Genomic DNA, 23,676 nt, shown 5'->3' on the forward strand with positions numbered 1-23,676 from the left:
AATACAAATGTTGCATCTTGTAAACATGGGAGGAGGAGCTCTCAAAAGCTCAATGGGACCAAACTCTTCAACTCAATCCACTTCCCTTTCCCATTAAAGATATTCCCGTTCTATCAACTTTCGATATATATTCTTGTTGAAATTTGTGATACTCGAGTAAAAAAAAAGTACATGAATGAATTGAGATTACATCCGAATCAAAACGATTCAAATAAGGTGCACCTTCTTTTTTGATAGCTCAATCATAGAACTCATAGTTAAGAGTGGTTTGCTTACCTTAATTCTACGTTGAGTGATCTCTTGGAAATTTTTCTACAATGCAAGTGAGTGAGGACAAAACATGTTGGAATGACTCGTGTGGTATGTGGGGATAATTTTTATTATTAAGAAGCAAGAAGTACATACTGGGGTGTGGTCTGTGCCATTAGGTGTTGATTCCAAATTCCAAATTTTGATACGAATCTTGGGTATAGAGTGTTACAAAATCACACAATTCATATACTCGATCTACGGTAAATATCAAACTCTATAACTTAACAATTTTTTGAAGACAAGTTTTGATCTTTGAATCTAAAACTACCATTTTATTGGTAATTGATAAAGTTGTTGACTTTTTGTAATGTAATGGTAAGGATGAGGTAAGACAAATTAAGAACATGTCCAAGATAATTGGGGGCGAATCCTAAGAAAATGTGTGGAGAAGAGTAGTGGTGGTCCAAATGATGGGCATAACTTCAAAGTGTGGCGGCGCCCTTTTGTGTTTATAGACAAATTAAATTAACCAAATAATCTGATTTATCAATGTGGTTATTACATCTTCAATAAATAAGGTGATAAGATAAAATTAAATTTAATATTTGAAAGGATAAAGGTGGAAAATCCTCGTTTAACCATAACATGATCTTCCACACATATAGATAATGAGTCGGGATGAGGATGGAAAATGAGAATATATAGTCGAGATTGAAATAGAAGGAAGATACGAGAATGAGAAAGACAAAAATAAGTAGAGAATTTAGCTGAAATTGGAGATTGAAATAAGAAGCGAAGACCGAAATGAGAAAGATTTCTCTGCCATGTCTCGTGAGAACCCACATCAATCGGAGAGAGGAACTAGTATCAACGAGGACGAAACAATTGGGTTGGACATGAGAACGAAACATTATTTATAAGGGTGTGAAAACTACTTTCTAGCAGACACGTTTTAAAATTGTGAGGTTGACGGTAATACATAACGGGCAAAAACGAACAATATCTGTTTTTTCGGTGGGTTTGGGCTGTTACAAATGGTACGTAACCCAACATCGTGTTGTGTGCTAACGAGGACACTGAGCCTCAAATGAAGATGAATTATGAGATCCCACATCGATTGAAGAGGGAAACGAGTGTTAGTGAGAACGCTGAGCCCAATGGTGAATTGTGAAATATCATATTGGTTGGAGAGGATAACGAAATATTTTTTTTTATAAGGGTGTGAAAACCTCTCTCTATAAGACTGGTTTTAAAAATTTTGTATGAAAGTCCAAAAGTGAAAATTCAATGAAAACAGTATCTATTAGTGGCGAACTTGAGCAGTTACATGTCTCGTGGATATCGAAATCATTATAGCTATGATCTTGGGAACATTATTTTGAAATAATTTGAAGTAATTTCAAAAAAGGATAAACATAAGAGGAAAGAGATGGTAATTTGTTGATAACGACCTTCACCTTCAATTATCCTTCCGGCCACCAACTTAGCTTCTCTTTTCACTTTCTTCTCCATACTCAAGAAGATCCTCCAGCACTTTATCGTCCAAATACTCAAATTCAATCACTTGATCTTGCTGCATTGACTTTGAAGAAGATGAAGAACAAAATCCGCCTCCGCCTCCGGAGCTCCTCGACGGGTATTCACTCGGAAAGTTCAAAATCGCCAAATGACCCCTCATGTTGTAAGCCGCCCGATCGTAAGCTCGTGCGGCTTCCTCCGCCGTGTTGAACGTCCCCAACCAGATACGCACTCCTTGCCTTCTAGAGTCACGTATCTCTGCCGCGAATTTACCCCATGGTCGTCGTCGTACTCCCCTGTAACGGATGATCTCTTTCCCGCCTCCAGCTGCGGCGGAATCCTCCGTGTAATCCTTTCCACGGCCACCGCTGTTGTCCATGGGAGTGTTATTATTATTGTTGTAATTTTTGCATGGGATGAGTATGAAACGTTGGATGGGTTGGTATTTATAGTGGCATTCTGTGTTGGGGTTGGTCAAAAAAGTGTGGTCAAAATGGTGGCTAAAAACCCACGTGGATTCTTATTCTTATTCGGACTCCTTTTACGTTAATTGTTTTGATTTGTGTGTGTCAATGTCACGAGGAAATTAAGTTCATGTAACCAAACTATATACTTTTTGGAATATCACCTCTACCTGATTCCATATTTTCAAATTAACAATCATCCACTCATTTTTCATTCAAATATGAAAATAATCAAAACCCATGCTTTGAATTTTTGACTAAACGTTCATATATAAAAATGGACTGGTGCGGGAATGGGACTGGTTAGGTGCAACAACTCAAGCCCACCGTTAGCAGCTCAAAGTTTTAAAATGCGTCTAGTATGGAGATGTTTCTACATCATTATAAAAAATATTTCGTTTCACTCTCAAATCAACGTGAGATCTCTCAATCCACCCCTCCTGGACCCAACATCTTTGTTGGCACTCGTTTCGCTCTCTAATTGGAGATCTCACAATCCACCCCTCTTCGAGACTTAGCATCCTCACTAGCACACAGTCTGGTGTTTGGTTCTAATACCATTTATAACAGCCAATCTCACCACTAATAGATATTGTCCTTTTGACTTGTTATGTATCACTGTCAACCTCGTGTTTTTAAAACGTGTATGCTAGGGAGATGTTTCCACATCCTTATAAAGAATGTTTCGTTCACCTGACTTTACCTTTCTGTAATGTAACCGTCTTGTTCTCTTGAGAGGGGAGGACTTTACCCTTCCGTAATAGAAATGTTGTTCTCCTCTCAGGTTACTTTGAGGATTGCAAGGAAGTAAATCCAGTACGAACTAACATACATACAACAAGTACAATAGTAACATACAGACAGGCAGGAAGGAAATCCGGTAGGAACTAACATACAGAGAGCAAGTACAGTAGTAACTTATGGGCCCCGTGTCTACTTTGACCCATTATGTATAATTTTTTTCACGATTTTAACACACGTCCACTAAGTAGAGGTTGCCACATACTTATAAACAATGTTTCGTTTCGCTCTCTAACTAACGTGAGATTTTACGTTAGAGAAGGAAAATTGTGAATGTTTGATTAATCCATCACACCTAAATGGTGTGAAAGTTATCTTATTTATAATCAAATAAATTACAAGGATATGAAAATAGTAATAAATGGAAATAACAATAAATGGAAAGATACCTATGATAATAAGGCAAATATTAGATATTTGACTTATAATAAAATATCAAATATAATATATATGGTAAACTATAATTTATTACTAAATATCCTTAACACCCCACCGCAAGCTAAGCGTCGGATTTAAACGAACGTGAAGCTTGAATCTGAAAAATTTAAAGAGGTTGAGAAACACTTTTCATGAAGATGCTAACAACCCGGTTCTTGGCCATCAAAAATTGCAGAGGGATTGCCGCTCAGCGGCGATGCTGCCTTGGCTTCGGCGAGAATATGTCTAACCCATGAAGAGGGATTGTCGCTTAGCGACGATGCTGCCTTGGCTCTGGTGAGAATATTTCTAACCCCAAGAAGTAGAAGGGGAAACCTAGAGCAAGAGACAAAGACAATGTTGAAGCCGGAAGAGTCGCCACATTGGGCGAAGGAGCCAATTTTGGCGAGAAGGGCAGTCGGAAGAGTCGCCTCATCGGGCGAAGAAGCCAATTTTGGCAGGAAGGGCGGCGGCAACTTGGTTAGCGAATAGGCCAGTGCGGCACCCAGATTCCGAAGGTAAATCTTTGCAAAAGGTTGATAAGTTTAGGTTAGGGTTTATGTGAAGGATGAAGGTTGATTGGGAAGAAAATGAGAGAGACTATATTGGCCAAGGGGAAAACCGATTGGGTTGGAAAAGGTGAGGTTGTATGTACAGAGTATGACGAAAGGTGATTTGGAGGTCAATAGGGTGGAGCCGAAGAGTAATCAATCGGCTTCGACTACGGCAGCCATGAAGACTGCCCCTGCGGCGTCAAAACCAGCAAGGGTGGTGGAGAAGAAGATTAGAGGATTCAAAAGTCATTGAAAAGAAAGGATCGGGGTTGTTAAACCGAGAGGGCTTTGATACCATGTGAGTGTTTGATTAATCCACCACACCTAATTGGTGTGAAAATTATCTTATTTATAATCAAATAAATTACAAGGATATGGAAAAATTATCTTATTTATAATCAAATAAATTACAAGGATATGGAAATAGTAATAAATGGAAATAACAATAAATGGAAAGATACCTATAATAATAAAACAAATATTAGATATTTGTCTTATAATAAAATATCAAATATAATATATATGGTAAACTATAATTTATTACTAAATATCCTTAATAAAAATATAATCCCCATTAAGCTAACTATGAATAATCTCTGCCCACATGCTCTTTGAGTTCCATCTGAAAAATGGCTCAAACCGACATGTTTGGCCCAAAGTAGTTGGGTTGATGTCGAAAGTTTCAAACGACAGAACAGATTTGTTTTGTTCTAGAAAGAGGAAAGTGGACGACGTGTCGTTTTGACGAAGTCAAGGCCCATGGAGGTTTATAGAAGCAATCGTGGGCCGTTAGTTGGCAAGATTGACTGCCTTAATCTGGTTATTAACTGACATGTCTGAATTTGGTTTTAGCGAGTCAAAAGCGTTGACTGCTTTTGCCAAGTTGGAAGCTCCACCAGTTGAGATTTGAGAACGTGGCAGCACGTGAGTCCCCCTGCCAACCTCCATGTTCCTGGGTTCAGTGCCACGTGGGTGTGGTGCAAAATTTATCTTTAAAATTTTGGTATTATCCAATAACCTGATCCATGAAAAAAGGGGGAAAAACTGTATATTTGTTAGTACCCATGAAATAGGGGAAAAAGTTCCATTTAAATTACTCTAAATAAATAAATAAATAAAATTTCATGTATTTTTACCGACTCCCCACGTGGCATTTACCAAATTATTTTATTTTCCCGTAAAATTCGCTTTTATTTCTGCCACGTTTCAAACTTTATAATTTAATTATCTCAAATCATTATGAAATTATTTATTTTTTCCCCACAAAAGTAAATCAAATAATAATATGAAAGCGTGTGTTTAATTAAGAGACTGAATTCTCGTCTCCAACCAAGGTGAGATTTCATAATCCACCTGTGGACCAAGGGAGAGGTTTTCACACCGTTATAACAATTCCACCATTAACCCAACGTCCTCACCAACACACCACACACCACTAACAAATATTGTCCACTTTGGCCCATTACGTATGGTTGTCAGTGTCACAGTTGTAAAAAGTGTCTAACAGTGATAAGTTTTCATATCCTTATAAAAAATTCTCAGTTTATCTTTCCAACCGATGTGAGATTTAACAATCTATCTCGTTAGGCATCCAACGTCTTTACTGGTCCACTCGTTGTCTGACTCCGATACCATTTGTAACTGTTCAAGCCCACAGCTAACAAATATTGTTTGTTTTGGCCGGTTACTTATTGTTATCAGCCTCAGGTTTTATAAGGAATATTTTGTTCCTCTCTCCAACCAATTTAAAATTTCACAAACATGTTACATTCCCATATAACATCCATGCCCCCCATTTTCTAAAAACTCACTTCTTGAACTAGAGCCAAAGGCCTGAGCATACATAGTTTGGCTGTAGCGACACAAGAACGAATAAACTTAACTCACTTGTTGGTAGGAATCGCAAGTCGGCTGCCATTAAAATACGACTGTAACAAGGGGTGAAAAAACTTGAACTTTATGAGTTTATTAAAAATAAATTAAAATAAGTGGAAGAAGAAGAATATTGTAATATTATATAGTTTGGAAGTGAGGGATTGGATTAATAAATAAAGAGGGGGAAAAAACAGAGCAAAAACTCACCAACTACAATGTACTGTCACACTGAGTCTCCAGTGGTTTTTTCCCCCTTTTTGTAAACCCCAACTTCCAGCTCATTTCCACTCAAAATTCCAACCTCATTTATTCCCAATTAGGTTTTCCCTTCGCTTCCCATTCAAGATCTATCCATGGAGTTCTTCCCCCAAATCAAATCTTCTCAATACCTTCCTCCATTTCCGCCGCCAAATCCTTCCCATTCTGACTCCACCAGCTTCCCCATTATCGCCATTGCCATCATCGGAATTCTCGCCACCGCCTTCTTGCTCCTCAGCTACTACGTTTTCGTCATCAATTGCTGCCTCAACTGGCACCGCATCGATCTTCTCCGTCGTCTCTCCCTCTCCTCGAGGCGGCGGCGTCCAGCCCCCAACACTCATTCTCCGCCCATTGACACCAGGGGTCTCGACGAATCGGTCATTAGATCAATCCCTTTAGTTCAATACAAGAATTCAATAGCCAGAGGAAAAACCTCGTCGGAATGCTCTGTTTGTTTGAGTGAATTTGGAGAGGATGAAACGGTGAGAATTATTCCCATTTGTTCACATCTTTTTCACATTGACTGCATCGATATTTGGCTGCAAAATAATCCCAATTGCCCGTTATGTCGAACCACCATTTCGAGCTCTGCTCTGTTTCATCGATTTCCTCTGCCAACCTCCTCGCCGGCGGAACCAATCGGCGGTGGAAATGAAAGAGACTTCGTAGTAATTGAATTGGGTGGGATTAGAAACGACCCATCTGGCCAATTGTCACAAGAACGGCCAAATTCAGGGGAATGTCCGGCGACAACCGGAAAATTGGAACAGGGGAAGAAGCGGTGGAAGCTGCAGAAAGTGACGAGTTTAGGAGATGAGTGGATTGACACTAGAGAGAAAGACGAGAGGTTTTGTGTTCAGCCCATTAGACGGTCGGTTTCGATGGACTCGTCGGCGGAACGACAGATGTATTTGGCAGTGCAGGCGGCGCTGCGTGGGAGTACGGCGAGCCCCGGCGGCGATGGGTGTAATGGAAGAGGGAGGAGGTCTCTGTTTTCGTTTGGGAATGGGATGAGTTGCAGAAATGGCGTTGAAGTTCAGGCGGTGCGGTTGGAAGAGAGTTAGAGAGAATTCAAAAGATATTATAGAAAGTGTTAGGATTACGAGAGAGATTCAATCAAAAGATTGAAAGCTTTTTATGTATTTATTGATTAATTTTTTTCTTTAAACAATCATCATTATCAAAATTATTGCTCAAAAGCCTCAAGATCTAATTATTATTATTTTTTGGATTTTATTTTATTTTCAAATTACTAATTAAATATAAAATATTCTAATAATATGTTCTTTTTGTTATATAGATTTATATAAAAAAAATTAAAATTAAAATTTATTGTTTAAAGTTAAGGTTTTAAATCTGGGTTAAATTAGCTTTAATTAAGATTCCTTCTACTAAACAGGTTAATGTGCGATACACGTGTTCATTTCTTATTGGGTGTTTCAATCCGCCCTCATCTTTTTGTTTTTTTATTTTTATTTTTTAATTGTCTGTTCCGAAATTTTCAAGGACTTTTCAATCCCTTCCTTTTTCATTTCCCAAAATCTTCGTCGCTGAATGAGATTCCAATTTGGAGGGGAGTTGCAGTCGACGAAGATTTGATTCAAATCAGATGGATCCATTGGAGGACCCGAGCTGTTCGGATTTTCTTGATTACTCCTTGTTCGCCGACGCCGACAACACTGTTAGCCCTTCGCTCGGTCCTCTATGGCTGCCTAATGATTTCAGGTAGTAATAATAATACATCAGTTACTGCATTGTTTTTCGTTTCCTCTCTTTTTGAATCAACTGTGGATTTTGTTGTCTCTGTTTCGTTTGTGGTTGATTGAATGGAGCATGTTAACGAATTTGGGGATTTTGTTCCGTTTGCAGGGATGGTGGTGCGGATACGGGTGTTTCAGACGGGCGTGTTGAATCTGAAGAAACCGATTGTTTGCGGAAGAGGTAGGTATTTTGCTTGGAGCGTTATTGGCTTTTTTTAATCTTTAAAAATGTGGATGTTCACGAACTGATATCGGTGATGTGCGTTTCTTCAGTAAAGAAAATTCATGACACTGGCGCTTAGTTCTGGTTTCGGTGAAATATTGCAAGTGTTTTGTCAATATCTTGTTCATGAATCGGACCATATTATTGTTTACAGAGTTGGAATATCAATTGTATCTAAATTGTGCTTTCCGGTTGTGGATATAGCCATTTTCAGTAGGAATTAGCATCTTGGGAAATAAGCATAATCTATGGTTCTCTTGATTTTGGTATCATTTTTCTTTTGTTAGTCAATAAGCGATTTGTTGTTATAGGATTAACTTTCTGGTGATGTTTTTGAACTTTTTCTATCAATTTTTAGTTACATCTACCTGTAATTTTCCTGCTTGGAATTTCTTAGGGTGCGAGATGAGCCGTGCACTGGACCAACTTCTAAAGCTTGTCGCGAGAGGTTGCGGAGAGGGAGATTAAATGATAGGCAAGCATTTTTCTGTTATCCAACTCTTTTGCAATTTTACCTGCTTCTTCTTTTCATTCTTTTGTTTGATTATGATGATGATATTGGGAGGACAAGTCTAATGGTGTTTATGATCTATGTATGATATGTTTTTTCTATCCAAGAGAGTTCAAGGTTATTATTATCTGTTTGGACTTTGCACTTCCTGTGGATTTTAGGGAATAACTTAATGCTTCTTTCAGTTGTTCTCAGGACATGCCGTAACGTTTTTGTTGGTGATTTGTGAAGGTTTCTAGATTTGAGCCATGCTTTAGAACCTGATAGACCTGCCAAAACTAACAAGCCTGCCATACTTGATGATGCCATTAGAGTGTTGAATCAACTCAAGACTGAAGCTGAAGAGCTCAAACAAACTAACGAAAAGCTACGGGAAGAAGTGGAGTGTTTAAAGGTTAGCTATCATATATGAAGTTCGATTAGGTTCATATTATCGATGAAACGTGCATGGCACTATACCCTGCTATTGTATCTATATTTATCTTTATATAACTTTTTTCCCATTAAAAATTTGATTTCTTTCTATTAAGGCATGTTCTTTCAACCATTTTTTTAAAAATTATTGTGGTTAACTGAATTTTATATTCGACGTCTTGCATCTTTAATATTTGTATGACTTAAACGGAGCCGCCTCTTGCGTGAACTTCTCTGCAAGTAATTATGCTATTTTGCTGTAACATACTTCATGTATTTGGGATAGTTTATCGGTAACTCGATCAAAATGCTTCTGGCTTGTATTGTATCTAATTAAAAAGGTTGTGATGTTTAGTGACATGTCAATTAGTATATTTTGGAAATTTTGTGATCTCTCAGCATCAGTTCAAAGTGTTTTTGCTTGATTTTAACAGGCAGAGAAGAATGATCTTCGGAAGGAGAAAACAATTTTGAAGGAAGACAAAGAAAGAATCGAGCAACAGTTGAAATCTATAGCCATTCCACCTCCAGGGCTTATCCCAGGTCATCCTGCTGCATATCATGCTGCTCCAGGTAAGATGGCTGTTTTTCCTGGTTATGGTTTGATACCAATGTGGCCATATCTTCCTCCATCAGTATGTGATACATCTCAAGATCATGAGCTCAGGCCTCCTGCTGCTTAGTTAGTTTTGCCATCTTTAAACGAATAAAATATCACTTTCTTTCATTCATCCATTTTTGTTCACCAACATGCTGCAAATATTTCTCTCAACACATTTCCTTAGTTGTCTTTAAAACTCCTTAGTTGCTAAATTGAAGCAGAATTTGCAAGAACTACTGTTTGATCCTCTTTTTATTTATTTTCAACTCAATGTCCATTATCTTTGTGATATTCAGTTTAGATCAATATTAATTAAAATTTGTTGACCAATTTTAGTTTATCCACTTACTTCATTGTTCAGAGTAAAATTGGATCCAGAGGAAAGTTGGAAAAAGTAAGCAAAAGCCTAATCCCTGTTGGAGTAGCTTCTAAATTGAGATAGATCATATGATATAGTATCACAGAAAACAAGTAGGGTAGTTTCGTGATTATAGCTTCGTTTTGTTCTTTTAGTAAATGGATTTAACTTTGTGGGTTGAACTTTTGAATGCATTGGTATTGAATAATAGACTTTCTTGTTCATTTGGTGGAGCCTCTGCCCCCTCGAAGAAACTGATGATCGATGTTGAGATAAAAACAATCTGATCATGATCAGAAGGAAGATGTGAGATCCCACATCGATTGGAGGGTAGAACAAAATATTCCTTATAAAAGTGTAGAAACTTCTCTCTAACAGACACGTTTTAAAACCGTGAGGCTGACGGTGATATGTAGCAGACAAAAGCGGGTAATATCTATTAGCGGTGGGCTTGGATTGTTACAGAAGATGCCAAATTTTAATATGTTGAGCAATGACCTAATCTCAAATGAAGTGTGCATCAAGTATCGTGCGAGCTAGGAACACCGACTTGTATGCTAAGACAATCGTACATAGGTTAAAGAATTAAAAGGTTGGATCAACGTAGGAGTAGGAGTCAGTGAGGAAAAGGATCAGTTATTGCAACCTCAAATTCCACGCTTATCATTTGAAAATTCTTCTGTTTCCATGAGTGGTTCTTAATCTTCGGCTATATTTGATCTCTCACATGATTGGACTTCGATTTTGAATACCATTTCACATCATGACCCCACAAATTTATCTTCGTTGGGCAATTCAGCATTAAAAATCCATCCTTTTCGATAAAACTCCACAGAATTTGAACTCTGAACTTTCACCGGAGAAGCAAAATGGTGGCCGTCGACAAAGTGAACCTCACGCCTGTCTCCAAACTTGACGATGCCTTTGACAGAGCATCCGAACTGAAAGCTTTCGATGATACTAAGGCCGGCGTCAAAGGCCTAGTCGACGCCGGGGTTGTCGAGATCCCAAGAATATTCTACCGCCCACCCAAAATTGACGATTCCAGTTCCGTCGAAACCCATCTCGGCGTTCCGGTGGTGGATCTCGAAGACGTCGACAAAGATCCCCTCAAACGCAGAGAGATTGTGGATAAAATCAGGGAAGCTTCAGAGACGTGGGGCTTTTTTCAAGCTGTAAACCATGGAGTTCCGGCGACGCTTCAAGAGGAGGTCATAAATGGGGTGCGTCGATTTTACGAGCTAGACAGTGAAGTGAAGAAGCAATATTACACACGAGACACCACGGCGCCGTTTGTTTACAATTGTAATTTCGATCTGTTCAGCGCACCGGCGGCCAATTGGAGGGACACTTTCTTTACTTTGATGGCCCCTGTTTCTCCCCGCCCGCAGGACCTACCTGAAGTTTGCAGGTAAGGGTTAAAGAATCACGAATCTCTACAATAGTATGATATTGTCTATTTTGAATATAAGCTCGAGTTGTTTTGCTCCCAAAATACCTCATAAAAAGTATACTGTAGAGCCTCCCCTAAGACTTATGGAGCCTTCGAATAGCCTCCCTCGACTCCTTCTTTATAGTCTTTGAACAAAGTACATTATTTGTTCGACATTGAGGATTCTATTGACATGGTTAAGTTAAATGCATAACTCTGATACTATGTTAGTAATCACGAATCTCTACAATGATGTGATATTGTTCACTTCGAGCATAATCTCTTCTCGTACTAGGGACATTTTGGTTAATTATTCAAAAGAAATAGCAAAGCTTGGAGAATTGATATTTGAGCTGCTTTCGGAGGCTCTTGGTCTGAAATCAACCCATCTCCTTGACTTGGACTGCAACGAGGGACTAGCTCTTATTTGCCACTATTATCCGCCATGTCCTCAGCCCGAACTCACCATTGGTGCCACCGAGCACTCCGACAATACCTTCATCACCGTCCTGCTGCAAGACCATATCGGAGGTCTTCAAGTGCTTCAACACAACAAATGGGTGGATATTCCTCCCGTTCCGGGGGCCCTCGTCGTCAATGTTGGCAGCTTATTACAGGCAAGTTTTTGACTTTCTATGGTAGATAACGGTTAGGAATCACAAATCTTCACAATGATATGATATTGTCCACTTTGAGCATAAGCTCTCTTGACTTTGTTTTGGATTTCCTCAAAAGATCTCGTATCAATAGAAATGTATTCTTTATTTTTAAACCCATTATCATCCTTTAAATTAGTCAACGTGGACTCTCTCCCAACAATCCTCAACAACAACATCCCCTAGATACATAAAGTTTAAGGAAAATTACGGGTTTGGGTTCCTTTTTGCAGCTGGTAACGAATGATCGATTCGTGAGCTCGGAGCACAGAGTGTTGGCGAACAGCGAGGGTCATCCAAGAGTATCAGTGGCAAGTTTCTTCTCCACCGGGCCTCTTCCGACCTCCAAACGTTATAGACCCATCGAAGAATTGTTGTCGGAAGAAAATCGTGCCAAGTACAGAGAAATCACCGTTCAGGAATACAATCTCTACTATGCAGAAAAAGGGTTGGATGGGACCTCTACTCTCCCACATTTCAGGCTTTGATTACATACTCATTCAAATTACCTATAAGCTTGTGTTGTTTATGATGCAATCTTCTTCCCAGTTGGCTATTAGGCCTAAACATTATGACTAATTGGCTAAACAAGTAATTACGAGTAAGAATTTATTCTTATGAAACTGATGAATAAGTGACTTGTGAGTGTTGCTAGGTTAGACAAGCCAATAACTCGAATGAATTCGAGACCCGTATCAATTACTTGAAATTATGGAACTGGTGACTTCAATAACGACTAGTTTGCGGTGTTTGGTCCGTTCTTTCTAGGCCTTTTGTCTATTGAAGATTAATTAATCATTTAGCCAAAGATGTACATCCTTAAGAGTAATTGCTCCGAAACTTCCAAACTCGATTATCCCATTGTAGAGGAGGTTGTCACCGTGGTGAAATTACACCACGACCGGAAGAGGACTCGCCACACTACATCCTGTATATAAATTTTGGCTAGATTAGGCACAAAATTGTCGATGTGACCACCCGACCTTGCATGCAAGACAACGTTGCTGCGTATGTAAAGACGTAGCTTGTCAACCGGACAAGGTCGAGCGGGACAAACTCCTTATATTCTTGGAGTCGTAGCTTGTACCACAAAAACCATGGAAAAGTGTTTTCATGGATTTTATCGTGACATTCAGTCGGTTCTTTGAGCAAGAATAATAACATTACCTTACATTCAGTACTATATGAACTCCAAGTTCTTGTGGCAGAACACGAGGGGATTTATCGAATCACGATAGAGATCCAACATATTAAAACCATAAACTATCTTTATGAACTACTAATTAAACATGTGCTTGGGTGAGCTTGAAGTGGTTCAAAGCAGAAGTTCCAATGCCCTTTGAATGGAACTGGATATTGAAGTCTTTGATTGTGGTATCTCTGTATATTGCAGGATTTTCTTCTGATACCAATTCCTTGATGGGTCCATACACTTTGGTGGTCTGTAAACCAAACGTGGAGAAAAACCCCGCCACTGACACTCTCGGACCCTCCTTGTTCGCCACAACCCTATGCTTAGCGCTTTTGAATTTGTCATTCGTTATTAGCTGCAAAAGATCTCCGATGTTGACGACTAAAGCTCCGGCGACAGGGGGAACGTCCGCCCACTTGTTCCCATGGCGAACCTGTAAGCCGCCGATGTGGTCTTGCAGCAGAATAGTGATGAAGTCATTATCGGTGTGCTCCGATGTGCCGATCGCCAAATTCGGCTGTGGGCATGGTGGGTAATAGTGGCATACAAGTGCAAGCCCCTCGCTGCAGTCTATGTCGTTCAAGTAATTTGGAGGAAGACCCAGAGCCTCCGACAGCAATTCAAACATTAATTTCCCAATTACCATCACTCGTTTTGAGTAATCCTCCAGAATATCTCTGCACAAAACAGAGGAATCTCTGTTAAAAAGGGTCGTTTTAGGGTCCAAAATTAGCTCATTTACCTGCAAATTTCCGGCAGCTTTTGCGGCTGGTGAGAATTTGGGGCGCTTAGATACCGAAACGTATCCCTCCAATTGGTGGTGGCTGAAGAATACAGATCAAAATTACTGACGTAAATGAAAGGCCTCATTATGTTGCGAGAATAGTATGGTGCCTTCAATTCCCTGTCCTGTTCGTGAAATCTCCGAACCCCATTTTTCATCTCTTCAACAACACTCACCGGAATCCCATGGTTAATCAATTGGAAAAACCCAAATTTCTCTGAAGCTTCTCGGATTCTGTCGACGGTGTATCTTCGTTTGAGTGGCGTTTTGCCGATGTGGGCGAGGTCTATCACTGGAATATGGATTTGGGTCTTGTCGGAAACATGGCCGGAGTCGTTGGACTCCGGTGGCTGGTAAAAGATTCGAGGAATTTCAGTAATTCCGGCGTCTACTAAACCTTTAACGCCGGATTTAGTGTCGTCGAAAGCTTTGATCTCGGCGGGTCTGTGGTAGCTTTCGTCGGCTTTGGACACCGGAGTTAGGTTGAGTGTATTGACTTTTGTCGCTGCAACCGCCATTGTCTATATCTTATCTTGGGTTGAACCACTTTGCAAACCACATATAAAGAAAAATCAAAGCTTGAAGGAAAATGTTGGTCTCATTAAAATTGACACAATTTTGACCAATTCAAATTTTTGTTATCTATTTTTTTAATTTTAAATAATTTGTGTTACAATGGGATAGAAATCAGATTCCAAATGATAAAAAATGAAAAGCCAGATTCAGATTAACTAGACTAACCTATTATTAATAGATATTTTAAGTAAGAACACTCGTTTCAAATTTGAATCACTTCATAATATATCAATCATGTCAATTCTAAATATGTAACCTAAACTATTAGGTTGACAACGCCACCATGAAACAAGGTTTGGTTTAGTTTCTTCTGATACTAATTCCTTTATAGGTCCATACACTTTGGAGGTCGACAAAATCGGCGGGGAGAAAAACCCCGCCACTGATACTCTCGGACCCTCTTTGTTTGCCAGAACCCTGTGTTTAACGCTTGTGAATTTGTCGTTCGTTATTAGCTGCACCCAAAACCTAACCCAATTAGAGTTGTGGGCATAAATTGTTGAGGATTATTGGAAAGGATCACTTGATTGTTGGGAGGAAATCTAAAAAAGATAAGAGAGTTTATGCTTAAATGAACAATATCATACAACTGTGGAGAGTCGTGATATGTAACATGGTATTATAATCATGCCCTTAACTTAGTCATATCAATAGAATCCTCAAATACCTTCAAAAGTGACTCACTCAAGTGTCGGAAGGGTGTACTATGTTTGAGGACTCTAGAGAAAGAGTCGAGCCTCAATTGAAGGGAGGCTGTTAGAGGGCTTCTTAGACCTCATTGAAGGCTCTCTAGCATACTTTGTTAGTATGCTCAAAATAGACAATATCATCGAAGAAACTTGCCTGCGTAAGATCTCCAATGTTGACGACTAAAGTTCCGGCGACTGGGGGAATGTCCACCCAATTGTTCTCACGGCGAATCTGTAGCCCCCCGACGTGGTCTTGCAACAGCACAGTGATAAAGCTATTGTCAGTGTGCTCCGATGTGCCAATGGCCAAATTCGGCTGTGGGCATGGTGGGTAATAGTGGCAAACCAGAGAAAGCCCCTCGCCGCAGTCTACACCGTTCAAGTAATTTGGATTCAGACCCAGAGCTTCCGACAGCAATTCAAACACTAATTTCCCTATCACCATCACTCGTTTCGAGTAATCCACCAGAATATCTCTGCACAAAACAGAGGAACCTCTGTTTAAAAGGGTCTTTTTTTTGGGTCCAAAATCAGCATACTTACCTGCAAATTTCCGGCAAATCTTTCGGATTATGAGAATTTGGGTCCAAAATCAGCATACTTATATACCGAAACGCATCCCTCCAATTGGTGGTCGGAGCGGAATACAGATCGAAATTACTAGTGTAAATCAGAGGCTTCGTGAGGTTACGGCTATAGTATTGTGCCTTCAATTCTGCGTCCTGTTCGTGAAATCTCCGAACCCCATCTTTCACATCTCTTCAAGAACACTCACCGGAATCCCATGGTTAATCAATTGGAAAAACCCGAATTTCTCTGAAGCTTCTCGGATTCTGTCGACGGCGTATTTTCGTTTGAGCGGCGTTTTTACGATGTGGTCGAGGTCTATCACGGGAATATGGATTTGGGTCTCGTCGGAAACATGGCCGGAGTCGTTGGACTCCGGTGGCAGGTAAAAGATTCGAGGGATTTCAGTAATTCCGGCGTCCACTAAACCTTTAACGCCGGATTTAGTGTCGTCGAAAGCGTTGAGCTCAGTGGGTCTGTGGTAGCTTTCGTCGGCTTTGGATGCCGGCGTCAGGATTCTTGTCGCTGCAACCGCCATTGTCGATCGCTCGCTTAGCTTATGATGTCATCCCTTTGTGATTGGGATAATTTAATGCTTAAAAATCCTAAATATATATTTATTAAAATATTTATCAATTTTTTCAAGACCAATTTTATAAATTATAATTTAATTCATTTTTTTTTCTACGGAGTTGGCGTGTTTGACCAACTCATCGTTAAATAATGCATTTCTTTTAAATGGAAATAGTGGAAATAAGCACGTGGTTTGTTTTTTATTTTTTTTAATATTTTATGTGTTTGCTTTCAAATACGACGTCGCTTTGTCCTCAAATTCCTATTCAATGTATCCACCTATCTTCTTTATCCACTAAAGTCAATCCATCAATTAATAATTTAAACAATAATATATTTTATTCAACATTATTAAAATTTACAAATTCTTGTGTCGTACTAATCAAAGAGTAAAGTCTTGTTGTTAACCTAAAAGTCAACACATTTATTTTGAAGGTTAGATGTTGGCCTTTCGAACATTTAATATTCAAACCGGCTTATAAAGAATGGTAATCAACCAAGTCTTTGTGAGATTACGCATCGATTGAAGAGGGGAACAAGTGCCAGCGAAGACGCACGAGCTTCGAGGGGGTAGATTGTGAGATTCTACGTCGGCTGAAGATGGGAACGAAACATTATTTATGAGGTTGTGGAAACCTCTCCTCAAGACACACGTAAAGTCGGAATTGAATCTTATAGCAACTTAACATTAAATGATATCAAATTAGGACATATTGATCCACAACAACACGGTCCAATATATAAGTTAACTAGAAGATTAGACGTGGTAAACTAAACAAAGCACGAAAAGTAGATGAATTATTATTGTAGTCAAAGCTTGAGATGCTGCAGTGAGGAAGTCCCAAGCCCATCGGCACGATACTGGAGATGGAAGTCTCTGATTGTGGTTTCTCTGTACTTGGCCGAATTTTCTTCCGATAACAGTTCCTTTATGGGTCCATAGAGTTTCGAGTTCGGCAAATAAAGCGTACTAAAAAAGCTCGCCACTGAGATTCTTGGACCCTCCTGCTTCGCCAATACCCTATGCGCCACGCTTATGAATCTGTCATTTGTTATCAACTGCACTACAAAACAACACCCCATTTGTCGGATGGTTAGGGGAGAGAGTCCCACGTTCACTAATTTAAAAACCATATTGATATAAGGTTTTTTGGAAAGCTCAAGTCTAAGTCACCGGTGAACAATATTATACAGATTAGTGATTCCTAAAATGGTATAAGAATCATGTACTAAACTTAGTCATGTCAATAGAATCCTCAAATGTTAACCAAAGAATTGTGAGTCTCAAATGTGTAGTCAAAAGTGACTAAAGTATCGAACAAAGGGAGTACTTTGTTCGAAGACTATAGCCAAGGAATTGAGCTTCTATTAACGGGAGACTGTTTGAGGGCTCAAGGATTACAGCTAAAGAATTGAGCCTCTATTAAGGGGAGGCCGTTTGAGGGCTCTACAGGCCTCAAGAGAGGCTCTACAGACCTCAGGAGAGGCTCTACACTGTATACTAGATTGTTGGGAGAGATCCCACTTTGACTAATTTAGGAATGATAATGAATTTATATAAATAAAGAATAAATTTTCATGGATTTTTTTTTTAAGGGGGCATATAATATCATACTATTACAGTAAGTCTAAGTCGTAGTTTCTAACACAAATGCTATTAAAAATCGAAAACAAAAGGCGTAGAAACAGTGGAACTTGCCTGCATAAGCTCTCCAATGTTGACGACCAACGCACCGTCAACAGGTGGCACATCGACCCACTTTTTCTGGTGGCGGATCTGAAGGCCGCCGATGTGGTCTTGATACAGAACAGTGATGAAGACATTGTCACTATGCTCGGATGCGCCCAGTGTCAAATGTGGCTGCGGGCAGGGTGGGTAATAGTGGCACCCAATTGCCAGCCCCTCGCAGCATCCTATGTCCTTCAAGTAATTTGAGCTCAGCCCCAAAGCCTCCGACAGCAATTCAAACAGAAAATTCCCAATTTCCATCACTCTTTTCGAGTAATCCACCAAATTATCTCTGCAAATACACACATCACAAGTTAAATCAGAGACCCAGAGGCTCAAATTTCAAAAGGGTGTCTCTGTTTTTCATCAAACCCACCTGATAATCTCCGGCAAGTCCTGTGGATTGGGAGGAACAGGAGCACTTATGTAACCAATCGTGTCCCTCCAATTCGTGGCGGCTGCGCTATACAGATCGAAATTGCTATTGTAAATCAAAGGCTTGGTCGTGTTGCGAGTGTAGTATTGTTTCTTCACTTCCGTGAATTGTTCGTTAAATCTCTTAACCGCTTCTTTCATCTCTTCCAACACCGCCGCCGGAATCCCATGGTTGATCAATTGAAAAAAACCCAATTTCTCTGAAGCTTCTCGGATTCTGTCGATGGTGAATTTGCGTTTGAGGGAATTTCTGTCCACGTGTTCGAGATTGATCACCGGAATTTTGTACGGTGTTTCGCCGGTGACGTTGTCGGAGTGGTAATCTTCCGGTGGCTGGTAAAAGATGCGTGGAATTTCGGTAATACCGGCGTCGACTAGGCCTTTAACGCCGGCTTTAGATTCGTCAAAAGCTTTGAGCTCGGTGGGTCTGTGGTAGTTTTCATCCACTTTGGATAACGGAGTGAGGATGCATCCGTCGACCGCCATTTTTTCCGATCACCTCCTTTATGAAAAATTATTCGCCGTGTTTATAAAGATAACCTTTTGAACAGAGGGACTCTCTCTCCGTCGTCATTGTGACACTAAAAAAATTATTTTTTATTTTTTATTTTTTATTTGATACACATATTTATAGACACAATAATTTAATACAAATTCTAGATCTATCCACTTGCAGGTAGATCCTTTATTAAGACTTAATTTCATAAAAATTGAAACGTGTATTTAATATATTTGTAATTGAATTTCAACCCTACATTAAATTAATTAATATGGTTGTTCTCATTTATTTATAATTAAAACTATTTTTGGAGGCATAGTTCTCTTTACGATTAGAACGTGCAGATTAAGTTATTCTCTTATAACAAATATATGAATTAACAACGACAAGTTGTCGTATTCATCTGATAATAATAATAATAATGTTTTAGAATTTAGAACGGTGAAAATAAGCATGTGGGTTATGTGTTTAATTTATGTTTTGGTAGGCTCCACGCCAGATAATATTCTCATACACAAATTCAAATCAATAATCAATAATGAAAAGGGTATATATATTAAGTTTACCGTTCAACCCTTTATTTTTTTTTTATAAAGTTTAATTATTTAAAAAAATCTTACTCCGTATAAATATTATATTAATATCTAAATTTATATGAAATTTAAATATAAAATATTTATTAGTCATAACGCATTACTTCGAATATATGAACACTCCAATATTTATTGTCGTATTGAAAGATGTATTTTCGTTTGTTTTTTTTCATTTTTATAAATGATATCTAAATGATTAATTGTATCATTCAACAACACATGTTCATCTACTGGTCACCACACAACCGCCTCCAGCGTGGCTAAATAATAGCTCCTCCTTTTGTAACTATTTTGTACACGTTTTTATAATTTTTTAAATGGTTGAAAATAAATAAAAAATAATAATTTATCATATTATCCAATTATCATAGTCTTATTTGTCGTTTTCTAATCTAATTTTCCTCTATATTCTCCATTTTTTAATTATTCCAAATAGAATAAATACTAAAGTATACAATCAATATAAAATATAGGCAATAGAGTTACTTTCATTCATATTATAAAAAAAATATATATATATATTTATAAAAATATAGTTTTATTAAAGAATTGTATGATATTCGAGAATAATTATTTTATTAAGCACATTATTTTTTTTTTTTTTGTCACATTTCGTTCATCTTCAACCATGGTTATTTATCAATTAGTACTAGACACAATATTAAAATTAAAAAATATTTAAAATTAAAATATAATTGATATATAAAATTAAAGTTCAGGTAATATATGAAATATATACTAAAATATAATAAACATTTAATTTAACTCACAATTAAAAAAAAATGAAAATAGAATAAATTAGTCCCGATCCAAAATTGAGAAATAATATTTTAAAAGATTTTTGATTTAGAGATCTAATTTGATTCGAATTGTTTCAAATTTGAATTTGAACGCAGTTGTATATTCCAGAATTCACACTAGAAATTTCAATTCTGTCGGTCTAGCTAGGCGGCCATTTAAGGCACAGGCGACCTCGAAATTTGATCGTATAGTCGGAGGCGAAGGAGTTGCCGATCCATAACAGGAGTCTGTTCTTGAACCTCGGACCTGCAACAAGAAACATGGGGTTCTTCTCCTTCCTTGGACGGGTCCTCTTTGCCTCCATCTTCATCCTCTCCGCTTGGCAAATGTATAATTTCTTCTATTTCTGTTTAGTTTTCCCATATTCCCACTCGATTGACTGGATCTCTAATTTGTAGATTTCGATCTATATGTTTCTTCCGTTTCCAATATTTCATTGCTCTTGCTTCAATTTCCGAATTAGGTTTTTGGGGTTTTTGTTATTGCCTATAAATGCTTAGGATTGTGTTGCTGTTATGGAATTCTGGTTCTTATTCATATAAATTGCGGGCAAGTACTTCTAATGGCTAGATTTATTAGGGCGCCATTCAATTGACCTCGGATTCGTAGTTTGAGACGGGTTGGTTAAGAATGATTTATATACGGTTCATTTCTTATTGTCATGGATATTAAGAACCATTTTGTGTCTGAACAATTCATTTTATGGCATTAGTTGAGAATGGGGTCTAAAAGCGTTTTCATGAGGAGCCATTTTTGCTAGTGATTTTATTCAATTTCGGGCGATGGTTTTGATATGAAGAAGGTTATATTTGTAGGGTAAATTATTTCTGTAGGGGATAAGGTATTGGTTTTATCCATCCAACTTGAATGAACTATGTTAAGTGAAAGAATAGAGGATATATTGCAGTGAACATCTTCAATCCTCCAATTCGATACTTTAGGTATTTCTAGCTATGTCTTCTTCGACTTGTCATAATTTGAGGATCAATTTTTTTCGTTGGCTAATTATGTAGTCACTTTTTTCAATCTTATAGTAATGAATGGGAGTGTGGAAGAAATGAACTGTTACTGTTGGATCCTAATCAACAGGGGACTTAAGACCTTGGCGGATTAGCTTAGTAGTCAATAAGAGCCAATATGAATAACAAAGAACTCAGGAATCGCTGCATTAAAATGTAGTAGAGGCAGACGGTTGTTTGGGATTATAGGGGAATGCAACTTTTTCCATGCACATTAGAAGTTCTTTTCCTTGAATCTTTAGACCAGTAGGATGTTGGTTTGCCTCTTATATCTACCTTTTCATAATTTTTTTTGGTAATAATTTTAACAAGATGGGCAAGGGAGCGACGCACCCTGCCTACTCCCTTACTAACTAAACATAATCTCTCCACGGGACAAGGATGACGTAGATAACTTTCTAGAGAAAGCATTCCATAGTTACAGTTTTATCACTTGAGAACTACGTTATTCTCTGCATTTATTAAGTACACTTGTAAATATCTCTAGCAAAATGCTTCGTCTAACGAGAACTCTCTTATTTTGGTATTGACTTTGTATACATCCATTGGTTAGGTTTAATGAGTTTAGCAACAATGGTGGGTCAGCGGCTGCGGTATTGTCTCCAAAGGTAGCTGTTTTGAGGAGAAATTTATCATCCAAGCTGGGGGTAGCGATACCTGATATTGATGTAAGGCCATATATTTGTAACCATCTGTTTGCCTAAAGTTTTTGTCTGTCGTTCTCTTATTCACCACTTCATAAAAGAGCCTGAAATTGGCCTACACCTTCGCGCGCTTAGCTTATGTAACTTATGTTGTCAATATGAGTATGCAATGACTTTTCTTTTTCAAACTCTGATCATTTCTGCAGGTCACACACTTGGTTGCCATTTCTTTATCTCTTAAAGGAATTGGAGGCCTTCTGTTTGTTTTTGGAAGCAGCGTTGGAGCTTATCTCCTGGTAAGGATTCACCATGTTCATAATTTTAGCCTCAAATATAAATGTGGTCAGGGAGATACCACATCGGTTGAGTACCAGCGAGAACGTTGGGCCCCGAAGGGAGTGGATTGTGAGATCTCACATCGGTTGGGGAGGAGAATGAAACACCCTTTATAAGGGTCTGGAAACTTCTCCCTAGAAGATGCGTTTTAAAAAACCTTGTGGGGAAGTCCAAAAGGGAAAGCCCAAAGAGGACAATATCTGCTAGTTGTGTGCTTGGATTGTTACGGTGTTACTAAAAATTTATGGACGTCTTTAAAGAAAATATTGCCTTCTCTTTCAGCTTCTGCAATTGGCTATAATCACTCCGGTTCTTTATGATTTCTTCAACTTTAGCCTCCAGAAGCCTTTTTTCGGTATCCTGCTTGGCGATTTCTTGCAGGTTTGTCCATATGTTTTCTGAATTTTCCCCCCATGATTTCATTTAAATCATCCATCTCAGTTTACCTGTGAAATAAAAAGAAAAAAAACTTATGGAATCCTATTTTTCTTGCCAGCACATTGCACTTTTTGGTGCTCTGCTGTTCTTCTTGGGGATGAAGAACACAGTTCCAAAGAGGCAACCGAAAAAGAAGGCGCCGAAAACAAAAACGTATTAGATTTGTGAAAGAAGCAACAGGTCGGCGATCGGATTAATTTGGTCTGGCATTCAGTTCTTAGGTTTTTACACATTTTCACCATTTGATGCAAACAGTTATTTACTTCTCTTGTAGTTGGCTGTTCTCTTTTTCTCGGATTTACTTTGCTTCATTATTGTCTTCTGATGAGTTATTGTTTAAGTTGAGCTGCGGCATAATAGGTCTTTGTACTTGTGCTTTGGATAAAAGAATTAGACTAATTTTTTTTAACAAAGGAGCTAGCTTGATGTGCTTATTTAGCTCAGATTTCTTAGTATTTGAACCAACCAGTTGAACAAGCCTCCTCTACGATCTTCTTCTCTACCATCTACTGTTATACTATTACGTTATAGTATAGAATGAGGTGATTCAAACTTAGTGATAGTTGAATTATACTCAAGTTGATTACTTTGAAGTTGATCTCTTCTTAGTTTTATGGAAGATATCAGGAAGTTATAATTTTCTTCCAAATAAATTATACACTAAAAATATTTTAATTTTAATTAACTTTTTAAAGTTTCAATAA

At 38.3% G+C, this 23,676-nt stretch overlaps 7 protein-coding genes and 1 pseudogene across 9 annotated transcripts; 4 read left to right on the forward strand and 4 right to left on the reverse strand.

Moving 5' to 3' along the window:
• Nucleotides 1-1,593: 1,593 nt before the first annotated feature.
• Nucleotides 1,594-2,168, reverse strand: LOC111474034 (ethylene-responsive transcription factor ERF096-like). Its single transcript, XM_023119297.1, has one exon. The coding sequence runs from the start codon at nt 2,147-2,149 to the stop codon at nt 1,736-1,738; it is 414 nt and encodes a 137-aa protein (XP_022975065.1). The 5' UTR covers nt 2,150-2,168; the 3' UTR covers nt 1,594-1,735.
• Nucleotides 2,169-6,040: 3,872 nt separating this feature from the next.
• LOC111474033 (RING-H2 finger protein ATL16-like) lies at nt 6,041-7,245 on the forward strand. Its single transcript, XM_023119296.1, has one exon. It carries the CDS (start codon nt 6,235-6,237, stop codon nt 7,204-7,206), a length of 972 nt encoding a protein of 323 aa, XP_022975064.1. The 5' UTR covers nt 6,041-6,234; the 3' UTR covers nt 7,207-7,245.
• Nucleotides 7,246-7,642: 397 nt separating this feature from the next.
• LOC111474032 (transcription factor bHLH104-like) lies at nt 7,643-9,799 on the forward strand. Its single transcript, XM_023119295.1, has 5 exons — nt 7,643-7,867; nt 8,012-8,083; nt 8,523-8,600; nt 8,868-9,030; nt 9,485-9,799. Exons 1-5 carry the CDS (start codon nt 7,752-7,754, stop codon nt 9,731-9,733), a joined length of 678 nt encoding a protein of 225 aa, XP_022975063.1. The 5' UTR covers nt 7,643-7,751; the 3' UTR covers nt 9,734-9,799.
• A 672-nt stretch (nt 9,800-10,471) lies between these two features.
• Nucleotides 10,472-12,836, forward strand: LOC111474030 (1-aminocyclopropane-1-carboxylate oxidase homolog 1-like). The gene is made up of 3 exons (XM_023119294.1): nt 10,472-11,420; nt 11,737-12,058; nt 12,331-12,836. Exons 1-3 carry the CDS (start codon nt 10,879-10,881, stop codon nt 12,583-12,585), a joined length of 1,119 nt encoding a protein of 372 aa, XP_022975062.1. The 5' UTR covers nt 10,472-10,878; the 3' UTR covers nt 12,586-12,836.
• A 359-nt stretch (nt 12,837-13,195) lies between these two features.
• Nucleotides 13,196-14,687, reverse strand: LOC111474029 (1-aminocyclopropane-1-carboxylate oxidase homolog 1-like). 3 transcript variants are annotated; one of them, XM_023119291.1, is made up of 3 exons: nt 14,032-14,687; nt 13,365-13,987; nt 13,196-13,313 (listed from the first exon to the last, which is right to left on the reverse strand). In XM_023119291.1, exons 1-2 carry the CDS (start codon nt 14,589-14,591, stop codon nt 13,381-13,383), a joined length of 1,167 nt encoding a protein of 388 aa, XP_022975059.1. In that variant the 5' UTR covers nt 14,592-14,687; the 3' UTR covers nt 13,196-13,313; nt 13,365-13,380. The 3 variants fall into 3 exon arrangements, with proteins under 3 accessions (XP_022975059.1, XP_022975061.1, XP_022975058.1); XM_023119293.1 differs by having other exon boundaries at nt 13,196-13,966; XM_023119290.1 differs by having other exon boundaries at nt 13,196-13,987.
• Nucleotides 14,688-14,736: 49 nt separating this feature from the next.
• On the reverse strand, nt 14,737-16,483 carry LOC111474031 (annotated as a pseudogene).
• Nucleotides 16,484-17,137: 654 nt separating this feature from the next.
• Nucleotides 17,138-19,217, reverse strand: LOC111474023 (1-aminocyclopropane-1-carboxylate oxidase homolog 1-like). Its single transcript, XM_023119286.1, has 3 exons — nt 18,584-19,217; nt 18,178-18,499; nt 17,138-17,537 (listed from the first exon to the last, which is right to left on the reverse strand). The coding sequence occupies exons 1-3, from the start codon at nt 19,126-19,128 to the stop codon at nt 17,289-17,291; spliced, it is 1,116 nt and encodes a 371-aa protein (XP_022975054.1). The 5' UTR covers nt 19,129-19,217; the 3' UTR covers nt 17,138-17,288.
• A 1,408-nt stretch (nt 19,218-20,625) lies between these two features.
• LOC111474025 lies at nt 20,626-23,415 on the forward strand. The gene is made up of 5 exons (XM_023119288.1): nt 20,626-20,863; nt 22,108-22,222; nt 22,405-22,494; nt 22,817-22,915; nt 23,031-23,415. The coding sequence occupies exons 1-5, from the start codon at nt 20,796-20,798 to the stop codon at nt 23,130-23,132; spliced, it is 474 nt and encodes a 157-aa protein (XP_022975056.1). The 5' UTR covers nt 20,626-20,795; the 3' UTR covers nt 23,133-23,415.
• Nucleotides 23,416-23,676: the final 261 nt, after the last annotated feature.

Source organism: Cucurbita maxima, unplaced genomic scaffold (genome assembly GCF_002738345.1).
Source record: "Cucurbita maxima cultivar Rimu unplaced genomic scaffold, Cmax_1.0 Cma_Scf00216, whole genome shotgun sequence".
Classification (NCBI taxonomy): Eukaryota; Viridiplantae; Streptophyta; class Magnoliopsida; order Cucurbitales; family Cucurbitaceae; genus Cucurbita; species Cucurbita maxima.